General features: G+C 34.0%; 1 protein-coding gene across 18 annotated transcripts in view; it reads right to left on the bottom strand.

Moving 5' to 3' along the window:
* Positions 1 to 23,047, bottom strand: part of ADGRL3 (adhesion G protein-coupled receptor L3) — a 491,846-nt gene that overhangs the window by 251,234 nt on the left and 217,565 nt on the right. For 14 of the 18 annotated variants that reach the window (XM_063108120.1, XM_063108118.1, XM_063108117.1 and 11 more), the window contains 2 exons: positions 22,018 to 22,032; positions 19,073 to 19,873 (listed from right to left, as the gene is read on the bottom strand). In XM_063108120.1, coding sequence (XP_062964190.1) covers positions 19,073 to 19,873; positions 22,018 to 22,032 — 816 coding nt within the window. The remainder of the gene's footprint in view (positions 1 to 19,072; positions 19,874 to 22,017; positions 22,033 to 23,047) is intronic. The other 4 variants (XM_063108119.1, XM_063108125.1, XM_063108132.1 and 1 more) reach the window with 1 other exon arrangement.

The raw sequence follows: 23,047 nt of genomic DNA, 5'->3' as shown, positions 1-23,047 counted from the left end.
TCAAGCCACTTACGAGGACATTACATTATATTAAGTCAAGTCATATAAAATTAGCATTTTTTTAAACATCAAAATTGTCAACTATTAGCAGTTATATATAATTTAGTCTTATCTAATCCAGCCCACTTAATTTAATCTGAATTAAAGATTCAGTCTTTGATCACAATCTAATCTTTATCTTTTCTTAAGACTATCACATGAGATTTTGCTAAATACCTAATTTAAATAAAAATGAATCCACATCAAATATGACTTTTGTAAGATTTATTTTGTTTATTTAAGATTTATTAGTAATAATTTGGCAAACTTTACAAAAATGAGAAATTTAGTTACTTGGCATGATTTGACTGTTCAAGTGTGTTGCCTCCATAATTAGTTTCTTATGTATGTGGCCAAGTCTCTTACTCTATCTCCCACAGCATTCAGTGAAGTATTTTGCACATAATAAACACTTACTTAATACTGAATAAACAAAATCAAATATTTTGAATGTGGTCATAACTCATCCAGCAAAGAACCTTCACTGAGAGGCTTTATGTACAATTTCCTGATACTACCTCTTTTAAAAATATCTCCTGTCACCAATCTAACTTGTCTTTGCTTTACTACTCACATGAGATTCATATGTCTGACATATACAAATAGGGGGAAGACACCTATTTTCCTCATTAAAAGAAATCTGTTTAGGTCTGTGAGAAGGGAATATACACTTATTCACTCAGTCTGGAGACACTGCTCATGGTGGCATGACAAAAGAATACAGTACAATAACATCGTCTGCCACAATCACAATGCAATCCCAAAGTGAATCATAGAATCCACTAAGTAACTAATGTCAAGAAATGAAAGTTTAACTTCTTTTTGGCCCTCAGGCAAAATTGATGCCATATTTAAGTACTCTGACATCAGTGTTTTCATATCACCATATCAAATACTACATGATACTCAAATGCTTAGCCCACAGAAATGAATTTCTAATAACACCAATGTCTAGCTAATGAGGCTGGGAATACTTTTCTTATCAAAATCCACAGTTCTTAAGTGGGCTTATGACACAACAAAGTCACTTATAATTAGAGGAAAATATCAGCAGTGAATATGGGATTCTTTCCAATTATGGATTTCCTACTGCTTGAAATTAAGACTCTTTTTCAGACTATGTCTATCAATATTTCTTGGCTAGAAAGTTCATATAATTCCGGTATACTTGGTAAGCTGTCTGACCCCCTTACTGACAGAGTCTTCTTTTTCTATTAAAGTGAACTTATTATTAAAATATGCTTGCTTATTTTTTTGTTATTAAAGTAAGCTTCCATTTTCTACCATGAAGTAATATTTTTTTTTGGGGGGGGGGGTGCCAGAGAAATTGCAGTCACTGTCCTTGTTATGTGAGTATGTACTGACTTGTACTATTTTTTTGAAAATGGTAAGCCAAAGGATTCTAAAATATTTTTTCTGGTAATCTGGCCATTTTCCCCATTTGTCTGAGCTTATAATGTTTATCTGTGGATGACTACTGTAATATTTTTAGCACTACTTATTAAAACTCATGTCTTGAAGTCTTGCTCAATATTGCTAATTAACTTCTTCATTACCATAAGCATGCTGCTAAGCCACACTACTGTCATAAAAATTTTTTAATGAATAAACAAAATCATGTAATATAAATAATGATATAGCTGCTCATTGTTTATACAGCTCAGCAAATAATGGCCAAGTGCTACAGACTGAATCAGTGAATATTATTCCTTCTCATAAATGGTCAAAGAAAGAAATCTAGTATAAGCTGTGTACATCAAAATAACAGGGAGCTCACATATTTAAGATGCATCCAATGTTGTATCTTTGCCAACAGTATCCAACTAGACTCTGTCAAATGATAATGATGTCCTAACTCATTCCATTTTTTCAAGTAACACTGTCAGTCCACTGTAATTTAAAAAACATTGCTTTCAAATTTAAAGGAATCCTTATCACATATTCACTCTAATTCATTTAAAGTCATAAAAATAGAGCTAGACATAAATTTAAAAATTCAACAAATGTTTGTTAGCAGAGTGAATTATGTAAAATTATATAACCTTATTATATAAATTAAGGAAACCTAAAAAGCCTCTGAATTATCTCAGAGTATACTTAGAATCCAGAAATAGGTAATCATAATGGCTATTAGTAAAACAAGAAACTGAGCCATCTTTTAGACTTTCCTTTTTCTTTTTTTTGGCAGCTGGCTGGTACAGAGATCAAAGCCTGGACCTTGGTGTTATCAGCACCACGCTCTAACCACCTTTTTTCCAATAATTTAGACACACTTCAAATTTCCAAGTCTTATGTGAAGCTTTATATTATTTTACTGCTTTTACTACTTCATATTATTTTAAAACACGAATAATATCAGAACTGCCTATATCCTAATTGGAATAGGATATAACATATGAATAAACAAATCAAACTTCATATACCAAGAATCAATGGCTGCATTTTCAGTTCTAAATTGGAGGTATATTTGGGATAAAACTAAAAGAATTAATGGAAACTAAACAAAAATCTTCAGCACAACCAACTACTATTTACCCTAGTCACTAAGCCAAGTATTTCTAGAGGTAAACTGTAATGATACATATTTAAAAAGAGGTAAAGGGAAAGGTTAACATAAAGAAATGTTTCCCTTCAAAACAGTCATTTTGTTAAGTGAGACAGCACTTTCACGCACAATTTTAGAAATTAAACAGATATGAGTTCTTAGAGTCCCTTTTAACCGTATCAGAATATTAATTCAATAGATTCACATTTGAAGATGTACTTTTAGATTTTATAGTCTTACTTGGATCACAGTCACCAGAAGTTTCTGACATAAAAGAGAAAAGTAAGAGCAGCAGGGTGCAGGGCCAAACAAAGGTTACACTTTGGCCTGATTCTCTGCATTCACTCAGATCTCAGCTGGCAAAGCTGAGTGCGGTTCATGCTGGTCCTGAATAGCCAGATAAATTAACACAGTCCAAAAGAGTGACTGCAGTCACGCAGCATTTCAAAACAGCTCTTCATCTGTTCATGTTTAGGGAAATCAGTGAGAAGGGACTGAAGAAGGAATCAATCCTGTGTTATAGATTACGAGTTAGTACACTTGGAAAAACTGCAAACATAAATGAAAAATTCAGATTCTACCTACTCCCATTTTTGAGTATGAAACATACCTCTGCCTTAAGTTAAAATATGGAAATCCAAGGTATCACCCATGGTAAGGATGAGACTCTACTTGTTACTTTTCTAAATTCCTTCAACTATAGTAACAGGTCTAATTTTCTTCCTGTCTGTTTTTCAGTGTGTTTTTTCCCCAACACATGAACAGACCACAAGCAGTCGCAAAGCACTGCGGGACTGCCTGAATCTCATTGCTCTTCTCACTGTGTTAATTTATTCCAGCTACTCAAGGTGAGAATAAATGGCACCCTGCTTTGCCAGGACAAGCCTGTGAGGGGGACACGTTCATCCTGTATAAGGCTGCTGTTCTCTGTCAACCACACAGGCAGTACTTCTATGAGGACACAAAACAGGGTCATTTAATAAAACGAAGTGATGCATTTCACCGCCAGAGATGCCTGAGCCCAGAGAGGGCGTAGTGTATATCACTCCACAGATTCTTAATGGATTAAGACAATTATTCATGCTAAGATATATATATTTAAATGTTAGGAAATCTAGATCCCTAACCGAGAATCACGTTTAAAAAAAATACCATCCCAGGGCCTTAATTCAAATACTGAATCAACATCTTAAGAGCTCTGATATAATGGGGTGTCATTTTAACATGCTCCCTGGTTGACGTCTGTAGCCTCTTTGCAGTAGTCATTAGATAGGAGGTTGAATCATTAGATAGGAGATTGCCTATTTAAAGGCAATCAACAGAAACAGAGAAGTTTAAGAACCAAAAGACAGTTTAGTATTTTTATTACACCATGTACATAACCTAGTAGGAGTTATGGCCTATACGATAATTCTCAAATTTTAGCAGCTTCTTATAGATTGCAGGGGTCCACTCCCAAAGTTTCTGATCCAATCTGGGATGGGACCCGACAACTTTCATTGGTAACTTCCTATTGGATTACAATTTGAGACCTATTAGCATATATTACTTATGAGTCAGTTACATGTAATCTATACGCACTTGATTACATTTTATTATACAAGAGAATATGAAAAGAGGCTTCTAATTCACCAAAGCATTTAAACCCCTGACACTAGAACAAAATTATTTGCCTCCCCAAATAGTTACATAACATTGTGGGAAAACATTCTAATACTTCATCTACACGTGATTTTTAGTATCATTACACCATGATAATGACCATCAGTAGTACTTCTCTCATCAAAAGCATTCATTAAATGTTAGGCTAATAGTCAACGTTAACGGCTCACAGTCAATGTTCAATGAACATACTTACCTACCCCTTCCTAGGAAATGAATGTTTCAGATGAGCAATTTTAACTATTTCACAGTAAAAGCTAAAAATAAAAATTTTAAAGTTTCATCTCTGATTAGAATGTTTGACTCTCCTTTCATTCAAATTTAATGTTGGTACATTTATGCTTACAGTTTTCTTTTTATGTTTTTCCCTTTTCAATTTTTGTCCTCACAACTTGGGAAAACTAATGGTTTGCACTATTTAAAAGTCAAAGTTTATAGAGAACATCACTAAACTAAATAATAGAATGAAACATTAGAACTATTTCTTAAGTCTCTGGAGTGAGAGTTCAACCCACCCTATTATTCTATGTTTCCATATGTGAGTAGATTCAACAAAGTGTTACATACTTTTTCACAGTTCTGTAATCAATAGGAAGAAGCAAGGTCTCAAGCAATACCCAACACTTTTAATAAGTACAATTTTTTTTTCTTCCTTAGCACAAAAATAAAATTTAAAAAACCCAAACACATAAAAATCAACTAGAATTAGAGCAAGGCTCATCAAATATAGTTTTATTTTCTCAAAATTACTTTGCAACTTTCTCATTTGTAAGTCCTAATGATAAGGGAGTGCTAACTTGATAGTTGGGTGACTGTCCTGAACAAAATAAGAAGTCTTTTTACATTTCTTTATAGAATTCTAAATAGATTATCAGTCCTCTATGTGGATTATTAGCTTAATTTTCAGAAACTTATTTCAAACATTCAGACTGAACATATTTACCAAAGAAATTTAGCAAAACCCAGAAGAGCTCAAAATATGAAGCACTCAGATATTAAGCACCATTAGAACTTCGGATCATATCCCTGTTAAAATATGTATTACATAAAATAAAAGTCAGCTAATACTACTGTCTGGCTAGGCTAAGGCCTGGAAACCTCACACAGTGCCAATTGTGCAGCTCTTAATCCTGTTCGTGACATCAATTGTAAAGCTAGGCAACCACGCTAGTTGTTGGGCTGGTATTCCTGCACTGACTGGGCCAATTGTTGAGCTAGAGCTGGGTCTGGAGCTTCCAGATCCCTCAAGCCCATTCACAGACTGGGTCACAAACCCTTCATCTGCCAGGCTGGGCTCCCAGACCCCTCACATGCCAAGCTGGGTCACCAGACCCCTTCATGCAGGTCTATGAGCTAGGTCACCGGCCAAAAGGTCCTTGGAGCTATAGTTTGGAAAGCATGGCCGTGCTGGGCAGATGCCCAACACAGACGCTTGTCCACCTGCTTCACCAAACTCCAGTCTCTCACTCTCTGTCTCTCTGCAGAAGAACACAAGAATAGCAACAAAACTAAAAAAACACATTGGTGCACATGCACCCTAACTACAAACACACACACACACACACACACACACACACACACACACACACACACACACACACACACAGTTTGCTTACAAAGGATGTTGAACCACACCCAACTGGACCCAAGGCAAGTGCCCTGACCAAACTATTCTATTTTCCCAACAACTACATAAGTCGTTTTTAAAAAAAACATTTTATAGAAATTTTCAAACATAACCAAAAGTAAAAAAATAAAAAGTATAATGATCTAAATTCCACATGGTTTTTATATGCCTTTTTAAAAAATTAGCAATATATAATGAATACTTTTTATATCATTAAATATTCTCCTACACACAACTTTAATAGTTGCAGTGTTGATACATTTACTAAGTGATCTAATAATTGTATACACATTTAACAGTAAGGTATAAATCAATATATTCAAAAAGACTCACTGATGCATTTTCAGAAAAAAATTCTCACAGAAAGAATTCATCTACACAGAAGTAACAACTGAGCTTTCTTTGTTAATACAGGGGAGTTGTATCATAGATACATTTAGTTTACATGAATTCAAGTAGTTCTATGTAATTAAAATACTATTAAATTATACTTTATAAAGGTACTTTCCATTATGTACACTACTCACTGTATTTTATTAACTATTAAGAGTTTCAAAAACAGTTTTGATTATACTTAACTTTTACTGCAATACTTGACTTCAAACTCTAATTCCAATATGGAATTTTTAACTCCACTAGTTGATTATTTTTGATATTTAATTCCTCATGTAAATTTTGTCCTGGCATTTAATACTTTGATGACATAAATCTTTTGACTGGGTTATCTTATTTCAGCAGTAGATCAGAGAACTAATAATCCCCACATTCATTCACATATAATGGTCTTCTTGTTCACTGTTAGGTTTAGGAAATTCTAGTTTTTCCTTGCTTATAAAACCATGCACTTAAACCTGTGTCATGGTATTTCAAATTCTTAACTCTGGAACATGAACAGAACATGTAGTCCTGTTCACCTACTAAAGTACTTTACCATGTTCCCAAAAGCTTAAAAATCATAGCTATAATTAAAGCTGTCAAAGGAATCTGGAATAACTGGCAAGTCAATATATTTATACTCAGGGGAAAATTATAAACGGTAGCAGAATATACAACCCCCAAATATGCCACTTTAGCATACTATTTTGAGCTGAAGACAACTGAGAAGAAGGTGATACAATACAAGCTCTAAACAGGACATAAATTTGTAAAGGTATCTCCCCTCCCCTCTACTAGAAAGGACAGAAGTTAATCACCAGAGACAATTCTAAACCCTTATCAGCCCAGATATGGCATGAGAGGACTCTGCATAACAAACCTTTCTAACTAGTCCTTATCTTCCAATAGTTTTCTCATACAAGTGGGTACTTCAAAAAGTTCTTGGAAAAATAGAATTAAAAGATAATATGGATCTTTCCATGAACTTTTGGAAATACCCTTGAACTTACCTTTCCATAGTTTGCTGTCCCTACAAGCTCAAAGTCCTTTTCTTTTGCTTTGTCATTTCTGTACAAAATATACTGTTCTTTTGTTAGATGCTATATAACGATAAGTTCCACTATTCCTTTTGAGTTACTTATCAGAGTTCTCCTGTATGTACATGCAGAAGCACTCTTTAATAAACATCTGTTGTTTTTCTCTTGTTAATCTGTCTTTTGTTAGCATAATTTGCAGGACCCCAGCCAATGAGCCTAAGATAGGTAGAGGAGAAAAGTTTTTTTCCCTGGCTTGCCTACAGTGACATAAAAATCATTTTCTAGCAATTAAATTCCAAAGAATTGTTTAATATGTGCCATACATGAAACACACAGTAGTTACTATTATAGGCCACACTCAATTAAAATTTCAGAATTTTCCTTTTCTGACAAGAGATTTTCTTTTACTAACAATGTAGTGATTTAATAGAAAGAGTTACAAATTTAAAAGATTGTTGGTGCTTTGTAAAGTTATAATGCAGACTTCTTGGAGTTATTTAAGGAACTTGAGGCCAAATGAGACTATATTACCAGTAAAGAAAAAATTTCAACATAAATTCTACTTTCATATTCATTTCATAGGTGCCAATATTTGACCTAGTATTTTTCTTTCTAAGAAATAACTGATCACATGTTTTCTCTGCACTCTATGCTGACCAGGGCTTTTAAACTCTTGAAGCTAGTATGGATAGTTGTCAAATTCAAACCTTCTCTTCTAGCTCTGTATTATGTAATTTTTCTCTCACCATCTCGACTTAGCCCCACAGAAAGCTAAAACCTGACTGTTCAACCTGATCCTTAATTAGGAATTGTTGCTTTGCCTCCCGCAGATTTGCTACCCCTTTTCCCCTGGGTGATGGAACTGCCAAAGATTACTCAAAGCCCATCTCTTCTGAGCAGGGAGAAGCCCCCAAAAGGGGTTAATCTCCCAGAACCCTCAAGAGAGAGGCATTCCTTCCATTTGGGAAATTAACCATGAATTGGGGTTCTCTTCCTGCATTTATTCTCCAGACCAGGAAGTTACAGGAAGAGAACATAGGTGGGGTTTTTGCTAAGAATAGTTCAACGAGTTTAACAATAGAAGCTGGTAACATTCAGTAAGACAGGCAAGGTGACATTCCATAATGTCAAGAAGTTAAGTTAAGTTGATCCACCAACAAAAGCTTGATCTTAGCAAACATTCTCTTCTTACAGCAATTTCCCAGTATCTTTACATATCAATCAGTAACCTGTCTGTCTTTAAGCCAGCAACCTTGCTGTGTTACAATTTTTTATCTTACAACAGAGACTATAGCCTGGGGAAAATTTCCTGTCTTTTGCAAGGTCAATATTTGAAACTGCAAGGCTTTGGAAAACCAGGACCTGTGAAGTACATTTGCTTTATGCATACTCCACATCTCCCCTGATTTTATTCATTTAAAAGAAAAAGCAAAAGCTATAGATCAGGTTTTCACAGTTAAGACAAAAGCATTTAAAGCAAAGTTGGTATCATTTAGCATGGCAAGTCCTTTTCATATATTTCAGGTGAGGACTGATGATGTCATCATCTCAGAGTGGCTACAGCAGCATCATTCCAGGTGCTGTGAATTGGGTGTAATTACCAGTTGTGAAAACTCTGGAATGGGATTCTGCTCTGTACAGTAGTTGATTTTGAGTCCAGAGAGTTTGTTAATGTTCACCTGTCCAGGACATCACTGCTTTCAAAGCATCTAGTCTTTGTAAAATTTGTTGATCAATTAGAAATCTTTTGTTTAAGAAAAGGATGTCTCATCCAAGTTACAAACACCCTCTTTAAGGCCAGAAAAATTCAGAAAACTGCTTTTGTAGAGAAGATGTTATTTCCCCCTTTATGATCAAAGCATTCTTCATAAAAGCATTGATGAACTATATCTTGATTGAAAAGTTCTTACTTTTCTTTGTATAAATCCCATGCTGTTGGGAAGGCTCATCCCCAGGTTGTGTTTTGTCCCACGTAGGGGGTGGGGGGAAATGAACAGCAGGATTAAGCAGCAGTTACGCCAAATTAGGGCGACATGAAAGAGGGATGAGAACTTAGAAGCGAGACATGCTATCTTATATCCAAAGTTTTAAATTATATCCTGTTATAAAGAGAGAGTGTTAACTTTCATTGAACTTATAAAAATAGCCACATTGCCATAATAATCATGAAGATACCTAAAATTATTAAATTTGGGGGGGATCAAATAGGGAGAAAACAAATACTTTTACTTCTGTTTTAAATATTTTACCAATCTGTTGTAAGTTATAGATAGCTTAAGAGAGAGTGTTTCTAGATTTGGAAAACAAAACATTAAGAGAAGCAGCAGAGTTTTAAAATAAGGAACTTGTAAAAACCCATAATTAAATTAGCTCACTAATTAACTTTTTTTGTGTCGACCTTTGTGAACAATTTCACAAACCCATCAGTTTCTTCATTAAATTATGAAAATTTAGTTTAAAGGTATAAACTCAAAGTTTGTCAGGAAACTGTACCTATCAGAGTTTTTTCATGAAATATTTGAAAATATAACATTTTAAAATTATAATTAAACCAAAATTATGACCAGTAGCATTTATATCAAGACATAGATATTTAAGAACCTTACAAGATTTTGGAGCACATATCCATAACATCTTCAGTACTGATAATGCTTTCCCGTATAGTCTAATTTATTAAATAAGCCAATTAGTTTTGATACATTTTCTATATATCCTTTGAGAAGGAATATCTAAAGAATCCTTGCAAGTTGAGACTGGAAACTTTCATGCTCTGCTCTGAGAAATAACCATGATTATGCCATTACCAGAGACATTCACATTATAATCCGGGAAACGTTGGATGGCTACTGCCATTCTCACACCACCATCTAAGTATACTTTGAGGCAAACATCTAGAAATCTTGACTGTCTGCCTTCTGGACTCAAAAACTGAGTTTATAATGTATTCTAACCATTAACTTTTATTTTTCTTTTGTTTCCATAGTAATGCCCCTTATTAAATGCCTGATTGTTCATATCATATAGAGAAGGGGACACCTACTCTTACCATAGCATTGTCTCCTGAAATGAGACACAACTGTTTGACTGGATCAACTTATTCCCAGGACTGAGAGACTTGTTCAATGGGATAACTGAACAATCACTGTCCAGTTTCTGAACAGTGAAACTTCTTGGGGAAAGTTTGAGATGGGTGAATGATGGGGTTGAGTACATTATACCCCGCAATATGGCATGTTGGTATATTGAATATTTTAGGCTGAAGAAATTGCAAAACAGCTCGTGCAGCAAGGTACCTCTGACCTTCCCCTGGATCAGGGGACAATCAAGTGAGAGATGCTCTTTGAATACCCAGAGGAAAGGGACATCTTTATTTCTGAAGATGAAGAGAAGCTGAGAGAAATTTGAATGAACAGGCCTTGCCCACTTTCCCCAGTTTACTACTCTTACCTCATACCCCTTTGTTCTACCACATTTTCCATGACTGTCCATCAAACCCATTTGAAAAACACTCAGGTTTAACTTTTTTTTTTTTTTTTCCTGAGTCTTAATTTCCTTATGAAGGCTCCTGTGTCATGAAAAACTTATATTCCATAAATTAAAAGCAATATTTTATATTCTTTCATTGTTTATCTGCCTTTGGTTACAGTGCCCTAGCCCAGAATCTAGAAGGGTAGAAAGTTGTTTTTTTTTCCCCCTCCCATACCTAGGTACTGATAAATTGCTATTCAAAGTGGTGATAACTATTTACACTCCAACCAGTAATGTATAAGCATTCCTCACTATGTCCTTAATCATACTGTTAACCAGTTGAGGTTAGTTAAATCAATCTTGGGAAATAAGGGTTTTTGTTTTGGTTTTGGTGGCTGGCAGGTAAGGGGAAATAACTTTTTAAAATTGACAAGCACATGTTCTTTCATCATTTCCTTTTGAAGAAAGGGAACTCTTTCATTTATTGGCCATTTATTTTTGAAGAAAAAAAATATATTTATTTCCCTTTTAATTCTCCCTTTCCTTTCTTTCTTCATTCTACTTTTCACCATTTTGCCAATCTTAGTCATAGGCAATAAGCATGAAATTACTGTTAGCAATACCTTTGATTTAAGAAAATAGAAATAATATATGCTAAGTAAATTTAAATATAATAAAGATGTAGACCCTAAATCTCAATGTCCTTCAAATTGCTCAGAATCTTTTCAAAGCTTTCTAACTAATCATTCTAATCCTCCAATTAAATATTTTTTATTCAAGTATTTCCAAGTTAATGCACACACACAACATATATCACAATTCACACCCCATTATAACACATTCTATTGTATGTTTGTGTGCATTTTATATATATATATACATACATACACATATATATATTTGCTATTGTGAATATAAACTATTTCAGCTTTATAATTCAGAGTTGGGCTTCTTTGAAGCCAAAATCTAGTTTATTTGGGCAGGTAGCTTTACCTCTACGAGTTTCAGTTCCCTCTTCTGTACCGAACAGTGTTTGTTTTTAAGGGTTAAAGTATGTATGTGAAATCTAGCACAAATTGGAGAGGATGATGTGTGCTCTACAACACTAGTTACTGTTTGCTTGTCTCTGATGTATCCTTGCTACCTTGCATATGCTACCTCAGCTAATGGCTTTGACTTTAATTCTAGTGTATGTACGTTGCCTTCCTTCTTTGCCTCTTGCATCTTAGTTGTGGCACTTGTATTCCTTTTAATCACTGATGGAGACAACATGACATAGCAGAAAGTCAGGCAGACTAGGACTCTAAATGCAGCCCAGACTATGGATGTGACATTTGATTTATTTAAACCCTCTGATCCTTAATTTCATCTGGAAATGAGTATAATGCTTTCTTTGCATGATTATTGTTAAAATTAACTTTGACCATTTTTGGAAATGGCTGGCAAAGAAAACACTTAACAAACAGTAGGGAATTCTGCTATTTTTCGACCACCCTCCTTTCTTTTTCTTCTTATTTGTTTTTGCTAGACTGTAAGTTCCAGGAAGGCAGGACCAATGCCTGCTTTGTTCATTGCTGTAACCACAGAGTATAGAACAGTGCTTGGCCTCAGGTATACTTAAAGACATATTTCCTGACTGAAAGAAAGAAAAAAGGAATAATAAATCAATTAGGCATCCAGCTTCTAACCCAAACACAATCTCTACTTTCTGCTTCTGCTTCCCATACCAGGTCTGATTTTGTGCATGAATCCCACGTTTCATCTTGGGCTTTTGCTTAATTCTTCCAGTTCCACTTTCAAGCTTCCTCTCCACAACCATTATCACTCAAGTCCCTCATGGGGCTTCTCTATAAAATATAAAAGTCTATTTGATATTTTAAATGATCAGTGTTTCTAAATAAAGTGCTATTATCTTATTTTCAAAGACAAAAGTTTCTTCAGACATTTCTCACTTAAGAAACACCCAGGATTAGAGACAATGTTAAGAGACGTCTTAATGGCAATACATTCCTAACTCTTCACTTGCATTTGCATACTTTTGGTAGAATTTTTTTTCTAACATTATTGAAAACAATCCAATTTTAAGGCTAAAATAGTTCAGTCACAAGGTACTCCATATAGAAAGCACCAGATAATTTTGATTTCTATCTTCACTGGGGTAAATAGGCACAGAGCATATCTATTGTATAGGCCATGAATTTGTCCTTGTGAATGGCATGAAGAGAAACAAGAAGAATGCTTTTTAAGCAAATAAAGAGACATTCTCCATATATTTTCAGGGAAATCTGACAACATGACTCATCCTGTAAAATTATACAGTAGAGTAGATTTTACCTGTCATTTAGGTATCTTGAATTATTTAGTCATTATTATCTGAGAATGTAAGCTTTCTAGTGGTAAAGTAGTTGTTAGTAAGGAAATACCTTTGTGCTTAAAAACTCATACTATTGCTTGTCAACACTAGTCTAAGGTACTTGAACACTATTTAAAGTTTTTAAAAAGAGAAATGAAGCAAATGTCAGACAGCTATTTTAACAGCTGTTATATAATAGAGACAATTCTCAGTTATCTGTGCTAATTTGAGTAAAGGCATAGGATTCTAAGGTGCAACCCCTAGATAATCAGAAATCTCATTTTTACCAGTTACCAAACCTTATAAGGTGTGTTAATAACGAGCAGCAAAACTATTTCAGTTCCACCTGTCTGCCCTCTGGTGGACATGCTAATGAGCAGTGAAATGGCTACTGCAAGGACAGCTGGTGTGAGTGGGAAGCTTATTCACAACTAAGTCATCTTGTTATGACTGTGAGTTACAGGTAGAAATGATTTTAATAACTTTTCTAATAATTATACATTTATCAGGGACATCACTCTGTAAAAAAATATTTAATGTTACAATACTTGTAAGCCGTTTTATACCCTGCCCCTTGTCTCATCTATTAAAAAGATCACCTAGATGTCAGATTAATGGCAAGGAGTGGGTTCACCTTTGCTTTGCACAGGACTGTGATTTTGATACTCAGAGCCTGAAAAGCAGAAGGTGTCATTCTGGAAAGTGTTTACCCTCAATTATAAAGAAAGAAAAAAATATATATAAGAAAGGTATAAAGACATAAGAGAGATGGGCCGAACCCGTGGCGCACTTGGTAGAGTGCTGCGCTGGCAGCGTGGCGACGCTCCCGCCGCGGGTTCGGATCCTATATAGGACTGACCGGTGTGTGCCGGTCACGAAAAAACGACAAAAAAAAAAAAAAAAAAAAAAAAAGACATAAGAGAGAATTCAGCTGGTGTTAAGTGGCAGCAGAACAGCTCTTGCCAATTTTGCACGTTTTGTCTGTGCTTCCTGAGAACTCAGCAGCAGCAATGTCCTTCAGGCAGCAGTCGTCACTATAGGCAATGAAGAAGCATTGGAAAGAAAAGGAGGGAGCTTCTCTGCAGACTGGAAAACAGCTGATGCATAAAAATATACACAGGGCTGAAATTAGCAACAAGTTGCTGACTATCTTTTCTTTTTGTAAAGTTCACTCAGCTACTAAGATGTAAATTAAGCTTTAGAGAAAACATAGCATATCAAGTGGAACTGTGAAGCTATCATAAGCCACAGGCTGAGCACAAGTTTGATTTAAGATTCCACTACTTTCAGGCTCTATTTTCTGACTAGGATGTACTGTATTTAACTCAATTGCTCAGGAAGCAGATTCAGCTACCTATTAAACACGTGACAGTTTCAAAATGTTCAAGATTCTCTGCCCAGGACTCACATTACTCAGCTGTCAAAGTAAAGGGCTCAGATATATGATGTGAAAATTACATTTTAACGAGGTGTCATGTGTGTTTAAAGTTCTTATTCATCACTACATAGCTACAGCTTTTACTGGAGACACAAATGCACTTAATTAGCATATTATAAGGACAGAAGGTTCACCTTATCTGCATTTCTAAACTGTTATGTGTAGGCTTTTTGTTGCTGGTTTAGATTGTACTATCCTCAGTATATGTAAGAATGGTTGCGTTTACATGCATAATTTCAAGTGGCTTTCAAGAAAACATGGATTGTGTTTGGGAAGTAGAAGATCAGGTACAAGACAGTAGCTATATGTCTTCACTGTTCTAATGTTAGTACTTATTACTTGATGTGTTTTTCATTAAATCTCAACCAGTAGATTTTCAGATCTGATAGACATGCTAATTTCAGAAAATTTTTGGAGCTGGGCTTCTCTGCCTGTTATTATTAACTTGAACATACTTCCTTATCCTTCAGTAGAAAATGCTGAAAAACATTTATATATTTGACAAGGAAAAATCAGATTTTTCTAAACTGTCAATAGAAAAATCTGAGTCAAAGAAACTCCCTTACATTTCACTTCTCTTTACTAAAGAATCATGAATTTGACACCAGGTGGTTTGGGAGAGAGAACGGTATAAGACTGAAAGTCAATCAACACCATCCACTAATAATAGCTAAATGCAAGTGATGGAACTACCTGATTCCCTCACACCAGATTTATCAGGGTGCAACGCACCGTTTTAGAATTATGATGCCAATATGAGCATCACTCAATCTGTGAAATAACTAAGTCTTATTTGGAGGTTTTAAGTGTATATCTTAGAAAAGATAGCTAGTTGAAGGCATATCGTATTTTATAAGATAGGAAATAGACTCAGTTAAAAGTACACTTGCAGAAAATTCTAGATTTGATAGATGTGGTGTTTGCCTAGAAAAAATAGAGGAAGCATGTTCACCTGTACTTTACACTTCAGTGCCAATACTTACAAATATTTTTGATATAGGTGTCCAAAGCTGGATCGCTGGTTCTTCAGATAAAATGTATTTGCAGTTGAACACAGCTATTATACATTCCTGAATATAATACATCTTCCAATTTCTCTAAGTTGAAGAAATCCCTGTACTTTTTCAACTGAAAAATTTGAGAATATGTTCTTCATATAAAATTCTTTTAACAGCTGCACACTTCCTTCCATATTATAAGACTACTGATTTTAATTTCTTCTAGTTACTTCTGGAAGAAAGCACCTTAGGTGTTAATGTGCTTTGACACAACAATCTGGGTGAAGAAGGGGAGAACCTGGGGGCTGGAGGTAGGGGTGATGACTGGAGTGACTTAATAAAACTTCCAGATTACGTAAGTGTTTGGCAAACAGTGAAAATGATTACCAAAGGAGGGTGTACATCATCTTCATAAAAGAAATTTAGAACTAATACTCCCATTCCCATAACATCCTGAAAAAGCAGGTTTTAAAGTATACGTATTTTATAATTCATTAATTCATTCATTGATTAAATCATTAAACAAATCTTTACAGAACACCTAATATTTATCAGGCACTGTATAAGGATTTGTAGATAAAAATGACTAGAACAATATCAGTGAGATTTTTTCAATGTGAATCAAAATCTAATTAGTTCTTAAAGAAAAAGCTTTTTTATAACTGAGATTCTTTTCATTTGTATATTTCTTACTAAGTGAAATATAATATTATTAAAAATGGTTTATAAGAAATTGTTTGAAAATATAATTGCTATATAAATGCCAAATAGCTGTATCAAAATAAGTTCTGATTTATTTTCCCACTAATTTCACGGTGGAAACTCACAAAAATGCCAGCAATTTTGCATTTAATATAATGCAGAGTAAGTGCTGACAGCACAGTGTTCTGAAAATAATGGTTTTAGAGAAAAATGAGAAATGTGTTTTAAACTTCTAAACTCTGCCCAGAAGAATAGGCCCATTAAAGAACTTTTCAAGGAGAAACTTCGCTTACAGTCTACAATGAACATTTGAAATACAAGTTTAAAATATGTAATCAAAATTAATTTTATATAGATATTGTAGAAAACAATCTGTTTCACACATTGTACCATCAGAGGTTTCCCTTTGAAAAAGAATGCAAATACACATGTCATGTAACTGAACCAACCTAACAAAAGACAGGAACTTCACAAAATGTAACAATTAGCAGTCTGGAGATAGGTGTTGGGAAAAGAAAAGAACTGTAATTAAATGACTTCAGAAACCACTTTTTAGGATATTTCTGAGGAGCTAGCTCTTCTTCATATTCTTCCTCAAAGTTTACCATTTCAGACTTTTAAAATGACCCTTGTAAGCACAAAACAAAAAAATCTGATTTCATGGTTGAAGAGTAGATACATTTTTTAGATTTTTTACAAATCTAAGGTAATTAACTGGTAGTATGAACTACAAATTGTATTTATATCCAGACAGTGCTTGGCACTAACAGCTGGGTGATTTTTGAATAAGTTACATGAGCTACAATGCACTAGGTCTCTTATTTAGAAAACGTGGATAATTTAGGTCTTGTACGGTTGGTGCGTATCTATTAGATTGTTACCGTATTATGCCTATTATGTTTTTATTCTCATTAAAATCTAGCAATAGTCTTCTGAGATAGGTATTACTTTTCCATTTTATAGTTGAGGAAACCAGGATTGACAGGCTGAGCAACCTACACACAAACAAGTGAAGGCAGAATCCAAACCCAGGTCCTTCAGACTTCCACACTCATGTTCAGAAACATATGCTACCTATATGTACGCTTCACCAGAGGATTTTTATACATCTAAGAGAAGCATATTTGCCTTTTTTCTTCCAACACCAGATGTTTTGATGTACAGAAAAGTTGTATATAGCAGAAGTAAAACATAGATATTCCTTTACATAAAAACTTCTTAATTGTGAATTTTCATTGATTAGAACACAGTTAAAATCAGAGGCAAAGGACTCAGCCTGCTACTAACAGATGGCAACAACAAATACACTTTGGTTCTACAAACTAAGGATTAGTTTTTGACCCTAATATACATGTAGCAAGTTAAGGGTTTCTGTATATAGACACATTAACAAGACCCATAATCAAATTGCAATAACAATTCACAAAAGGCAATTTCTTGAAAAAGGGTCATGTTATTTACTTAAAAAAAAAAAAAAAAAAAAAAAAAAACACCCAGCTGAAACTGTTTATGTGGAATAAGATGAATAACCTCTATTAACACTAATTGAAATTCTCATATCCACACATACCATGCATAAAATTTACTTCTACACTTATTCTTTCCACCTCAAAATTTCAATAACTCCATGCCAAAATACTAGCTTTTTAATTTGAGCATTTGTGCATGAAAATCGGTACTTTTTTTGCAATTATACTGAGAAATTTAATACATGAGAAATCTCACTATTTGCAAAACAGAGAAAAGGTGTTTATTGTTCAAAAACTGAATCTCCTGGCTTAAGTTATGAATCCATTTTAAAAGCTGAAGTTCATCATTTCTCATTGTTTGCCACTTCAATAACATCTTTTTAACAAATATGGGCACTAGCACAAGGAGACAAGATGGCCCACATATATTATTAGTGTGTATATGTGTATATATTTATAAGTTTATTGATGAATGTTAGAATTTTTTTTTGACAAATCTCTAAATACATGGGACTATAGTACCATCTTACTCCTTAAAGATCATTTATAAATACTGTTAGGAATTTGCTAGCTAATTAATCATAATTTGTCTATCATTCTAAATAATAATAACGTATGATCTTCTAAATAAATAAAATTTGAAATAGGTTATTGTCCCTTATTCACTGATTAATTCCAAAACATGATGAGTTATAGTTTATTATTTTTGAGGCAATTATTTCCTGTTCCAATTAAGAGTCAAAAAAGGTTAAGAACCATTAATAAACACAGCATGCAATAAAATATAAATTTAGTTTAAGAATATCACAGCTGTGAAAGAATTCTCTTCCCAGAATACTCCAGATGCCTGGTTCTCTCAGACACGTGTACACTCAAACTGACAGTACTCCTAACGGGGGTGGTCATATATGATGCTCTCTGTGAGGTAAATACACCGGTGCACCTGACTCCTGAGGCATTATATCAAGCTAATCCTTTGACATGTTCCAAGTGGAGAGCACTTCTGAGGGCAGTAATTAGACAGAATGGCATTCTATTGTAGCAAAGGTTTTGTGTACTTCACTATAGCAAGAACTAACCAGCTGAAAATGACAAATGTGCTTCAAAGAGGAAGGGCTAAAGATTGGAGACAAGCTACAATTGCTCTCCTTTACAAAGGAGAAAGAGTCAGTTTCTTATAGTTTTTACAGCTGAAAGTGATTAACAACAACCTTTATCCCATTAAAGACAATAAACAATTTTCAAGTATATAGGCCAGAAGAAAGACCACAAAGGAAGTCTTCTCAAAAGGTACAATAAACTTATTGAGAAAAAACTGTAAATAGTTCCCCATAGAGTACCATAAAATGTTAAACTTACCTGATCTACTATCCAGAGGTCCAAAATCCAAAGAATATTTCACCACATGATAGTTATTCCATACATAAAGTAGGTTGTCCCTGGGGTTGTAATCCACAGCTGCTATGTACTGGTATGAATTGGGAAAGGGTACATCCACCAAACTATCCTTGCTTTGGTCGGTGTTGTAAATGTAGTCAATCTTATTCCCAGTGGCTTCATTGTCATCATCCTCATAGACAGATTTGACCACATACAGAATCCCACAAATCATAAACGCATTGGAAGCTGACCTTTTATCATATGCAGTATCCCATGTCCCTTCAATCCGTAGGGTGTAAGGGTTCAATTGACTAATGACAATTTTACCATTGTTTTGTTCTGTTGCATAGATTACCCATAGCCCATTCTCATCCACTGCCAGGTCTATGTCAGATTTGCCTCCCCATCGGTAAGGGGAAGTATCATGGTAATTGGCATTTGCTATGATAGCCTCTCCACTCTTTATCCTAGTCCGCAAATCAAACTTTACTATGTTCCTGGTGCGTTCTTTGTTGAAGAACAAAGCTCCATCGTATACTACAAATCCTGTGCCATCCACCCTGTGAGGGAGCTTGTAGGTTGTAGTTGGCCTTCCAGCAATGAAGTCATCCTTGGATGAATACTCAGTCAAGGTATCAGTTCTGTAGGGGGTCCAGGGCATATAATAAATCTTGTCAGAAGCCTGTAGAGGGTCTTTGCACCACGCCCCAGACTGGTGGTCAGACTCAAACAAATGTTCACTCTGGTACACTCCTTTTAGTAGCCCAGGACAAAGAAAAACTGTTGGAAGGGAAAGAGTTAAAATAATAAATATATTAATTTCATATTTTGTCATATATTCTTATTTTTCACCAAGTGGAATATAACTCTAACAAGAAATACCCACCACCACTTATTTTACGGCATTCTTTTGAAAACACAAATTATTCTTCCACATAAATTTTGGCTTTTTTTCTAAAATAATTTTGATTTAACTTGCTGAAAAAATTTAGCCTTTTTATGAGTAGCTGTGCTTTCCTGTGATTTTTACCTTCATAAACATGTGTAGTAACATTTTTGCATATATGTATCAGATATAACATATGTCTATATATTCTATAGACATATAACAAATATGAAAGTTTATATACAATGTTTTTATTAGTTCATTGAAGAACATATCTTATTTGGAAATAAAAATATATTGTTTCTTTTCTGATGAAATTAGCTATTCAATAATTATCATTAAGAAACAAATGGATATCCCGCAGTAATTTTTTTACAAATAAAGGAAAAATACTACAATACAGGCCACTGAATCTTCTAGCCAAAAAGCTCTCAAAGCTGCTACAGCACACAGAGCATGCAACCCACACAATTAAAAATGAGTGATGGATGGATACTGGAAGGAAAAAGAGAAAGGAAGAAAAAGAAAGGAAAGAAGGAATAAGGAAAGAAGAAAAGATGAAAGGTTACAGAAAAGAACCCAAGATCTAGATTTTAATCAGTTAAAAATGTCCTGTTAAATACAGTAGTATTGGAACTTAAAAACATGTACCTTTTACTGTTACATGAGAAGAGCATTAAAAAACAAGATTACTTGCTATAATATTTTGCTGCTCATACTTCAGAATAAAAATTGGCAGGAATCACATGATTCACTTGATTTTTTAGTATGATTCAGTAGCATACTGTATGAGTAGTGGTAAGAAAGCTGGGCTGATTAATCTGTAATGAAGGGGCTCTAAAGCAATGTTTCCCGAAGGGTGGTCCTTGAAGCACTTGTTTCAAGTGGTAAAACTAGATGCTACACAGAAAAAAGGATCCTTGGCCACATGTGTTCGAGAAATACCATATTAAATATAATTGTGGAAGAGATTCTAATATCATATGTATATTAGTGAATCTCCATGGCAGAAGAGGTGAGAGTAGGCAAATTTCACAAACAAATTTGATCATGGAACCTTTTCTATAGAGCGTCTGGAGTGTAGTGTTCTGCTAAATCTGCTATGGGAAACAGTGCCCTAATATATTTGCAAAGCAAATACACTGAAAAATAATCATGCAGTCTACTGTTATGTTTGAAATGATTAGAAGTGTACCAGGTGGAGAAATTAGGAAACAACAAGGAATTTGGATGTTATGCCATTTTTTTATGATTAAAAGATTACTCTTTTGGCATTAGCAATTAGCTTTTTAACAGCAACTATAAGCATAGACCCAATGGAAAACAATCTAAGATAAAACTCAACCAGGTTTTAAGGACTATTGAAAAGGAAAGCACATTACTAAAATGTCCAAAGTTTTACTTTTGAAGAAATGAAAAGTTTTGGGGAAAATCTGACTACCGAAATCTTCCATAGCAAAGATAGAGAGCCACTGTCAAATAATAATTAATAATAATGTTGATGATTATAAGAATTTCTCAGGATTTTTAATATTGCTATAATTATAAAGGATAGGTACCCATTGTTGTCACAATTGTATATAACCTTTATGTTAAAGTTAATAATCAGCCTTTGGCTACAGAGTAATTTACTTTACCATATTTCAGAAAACTATCTAATCTATTTCCCCAATAGTGAAAAAATAAGGGACAGGGGAAACCATACCAGAGCCATGGAAAATTATCTACTCTAGACATAAAAATAAATCTAAAGCAATTAATATCCATCACCATCGACTGAATTTCTAACTACTTATTTTAAAAGAGAGGACTAAAATACACTTTTGAAAATTTTATACTATTAAACTGTTTTAGGATGAAAGGATCAAACCAGCACTGGTCAGTAAAACAGATTAAAGTGAAGTTGAGCAGCAGAAGTAGTAAATAAATTTTCATAAAATAGATAAGAATTAATAACAAAATTATTTTAAGTAAATGTTAAACTGTTAAATAACTTAGCCTATAAATAGTACATAATTTATGAAAGGTATTTAATTACCTTTTTGTTCCACTTCTATTGGAGAGAGAGAAGTAAAGAGAGAAAGGAGAAAAGAGAATAGATTAATGGTACGGTATTGGCCAAGCACTTTTTATTCACCTCTTCCAAACCGAAAGTAAATAATTTACTTCACTCATACTTGCTTTATTGAACATTATATGTTTTTTTAAAACCCAATTCTCTAATACAATTATTTTTTAAAAATCACATTAGAAACTTTAAAATACATTATAAAATTAGAAAAAAATGTGGCAAAAATTAATCATGCTAGGATTGAATAAACATACCATTCCAAGCTATAGACATTGGAAATGCAGCATTTATAATAAGAACATTAATATTTCCGTTTGAAAAGCAGGCCAGCAGTGATATACAGAAAGCTTTCAAATAGTTGGCTAGTCTCACTTATAAACATAATTGTTTATCACTATTTAACATAAAAATTTTGCTTTTTATGCATTTCAAAGAATTGATCTCTTTAGAAGAAACTATTTTGCAACCCATTTCCTAAGGTGTAAAATTTTCGATAGCTTGTCAATCTCATGAGAAATGCAACTCATAAGGATATGAATTAACAGGGAGTGCTCTTACTCTGAATAAATGGATTTAGAACTCTTTTTGAAGACTTCTCATCCTCCCACTCATCAATATTTTATATTATTGTGGAAAAACACTGTCTTTCAGAAAAATGTTACCAGAAGGTTAATATAATTAATGAGCCACTGGCTCTAGGTCTTTTCTAAAATTCTTAACTAAGTCAATGCACACTTGTAAAAATAAATTCAGGTCCTTAAATGTTATTTTATGTACCTCTCAAACTAGATTTCATTATCATATTGAAGGTATTGATCAATACTAGCCAGTGAAAATTCTGGGAAATTTTAACGTATTCACAAAACTCATGAAGTGGCATTTTCTTTATCTTATAAACATTTGTCTAATCGGAGACAATTTTCCTACATCCTAATGACAAAAAGGGACTGATGAGAAAAAAGGGAGATGTTGGAGAACGGATTCATAACAGAAACTT

Source organism: Cynocephalus volans, chromosome 9 (assembly GCF_027409185.1).
Source record: "Cynocephalus volans isolate mCynVol1 chromosome 9, mCynVol1.pri, whole genome shotgun sequence".
Lineage (NCBI taxonomy): Eukaryota > Metazoa > Chordata > Mammalia > Dermoptera > Cynocephalidae > Cynocephalus > Cynocephalus volans.
This window is presented reverse-complemented; position numbering and strand designations above follow the sequence as displayed.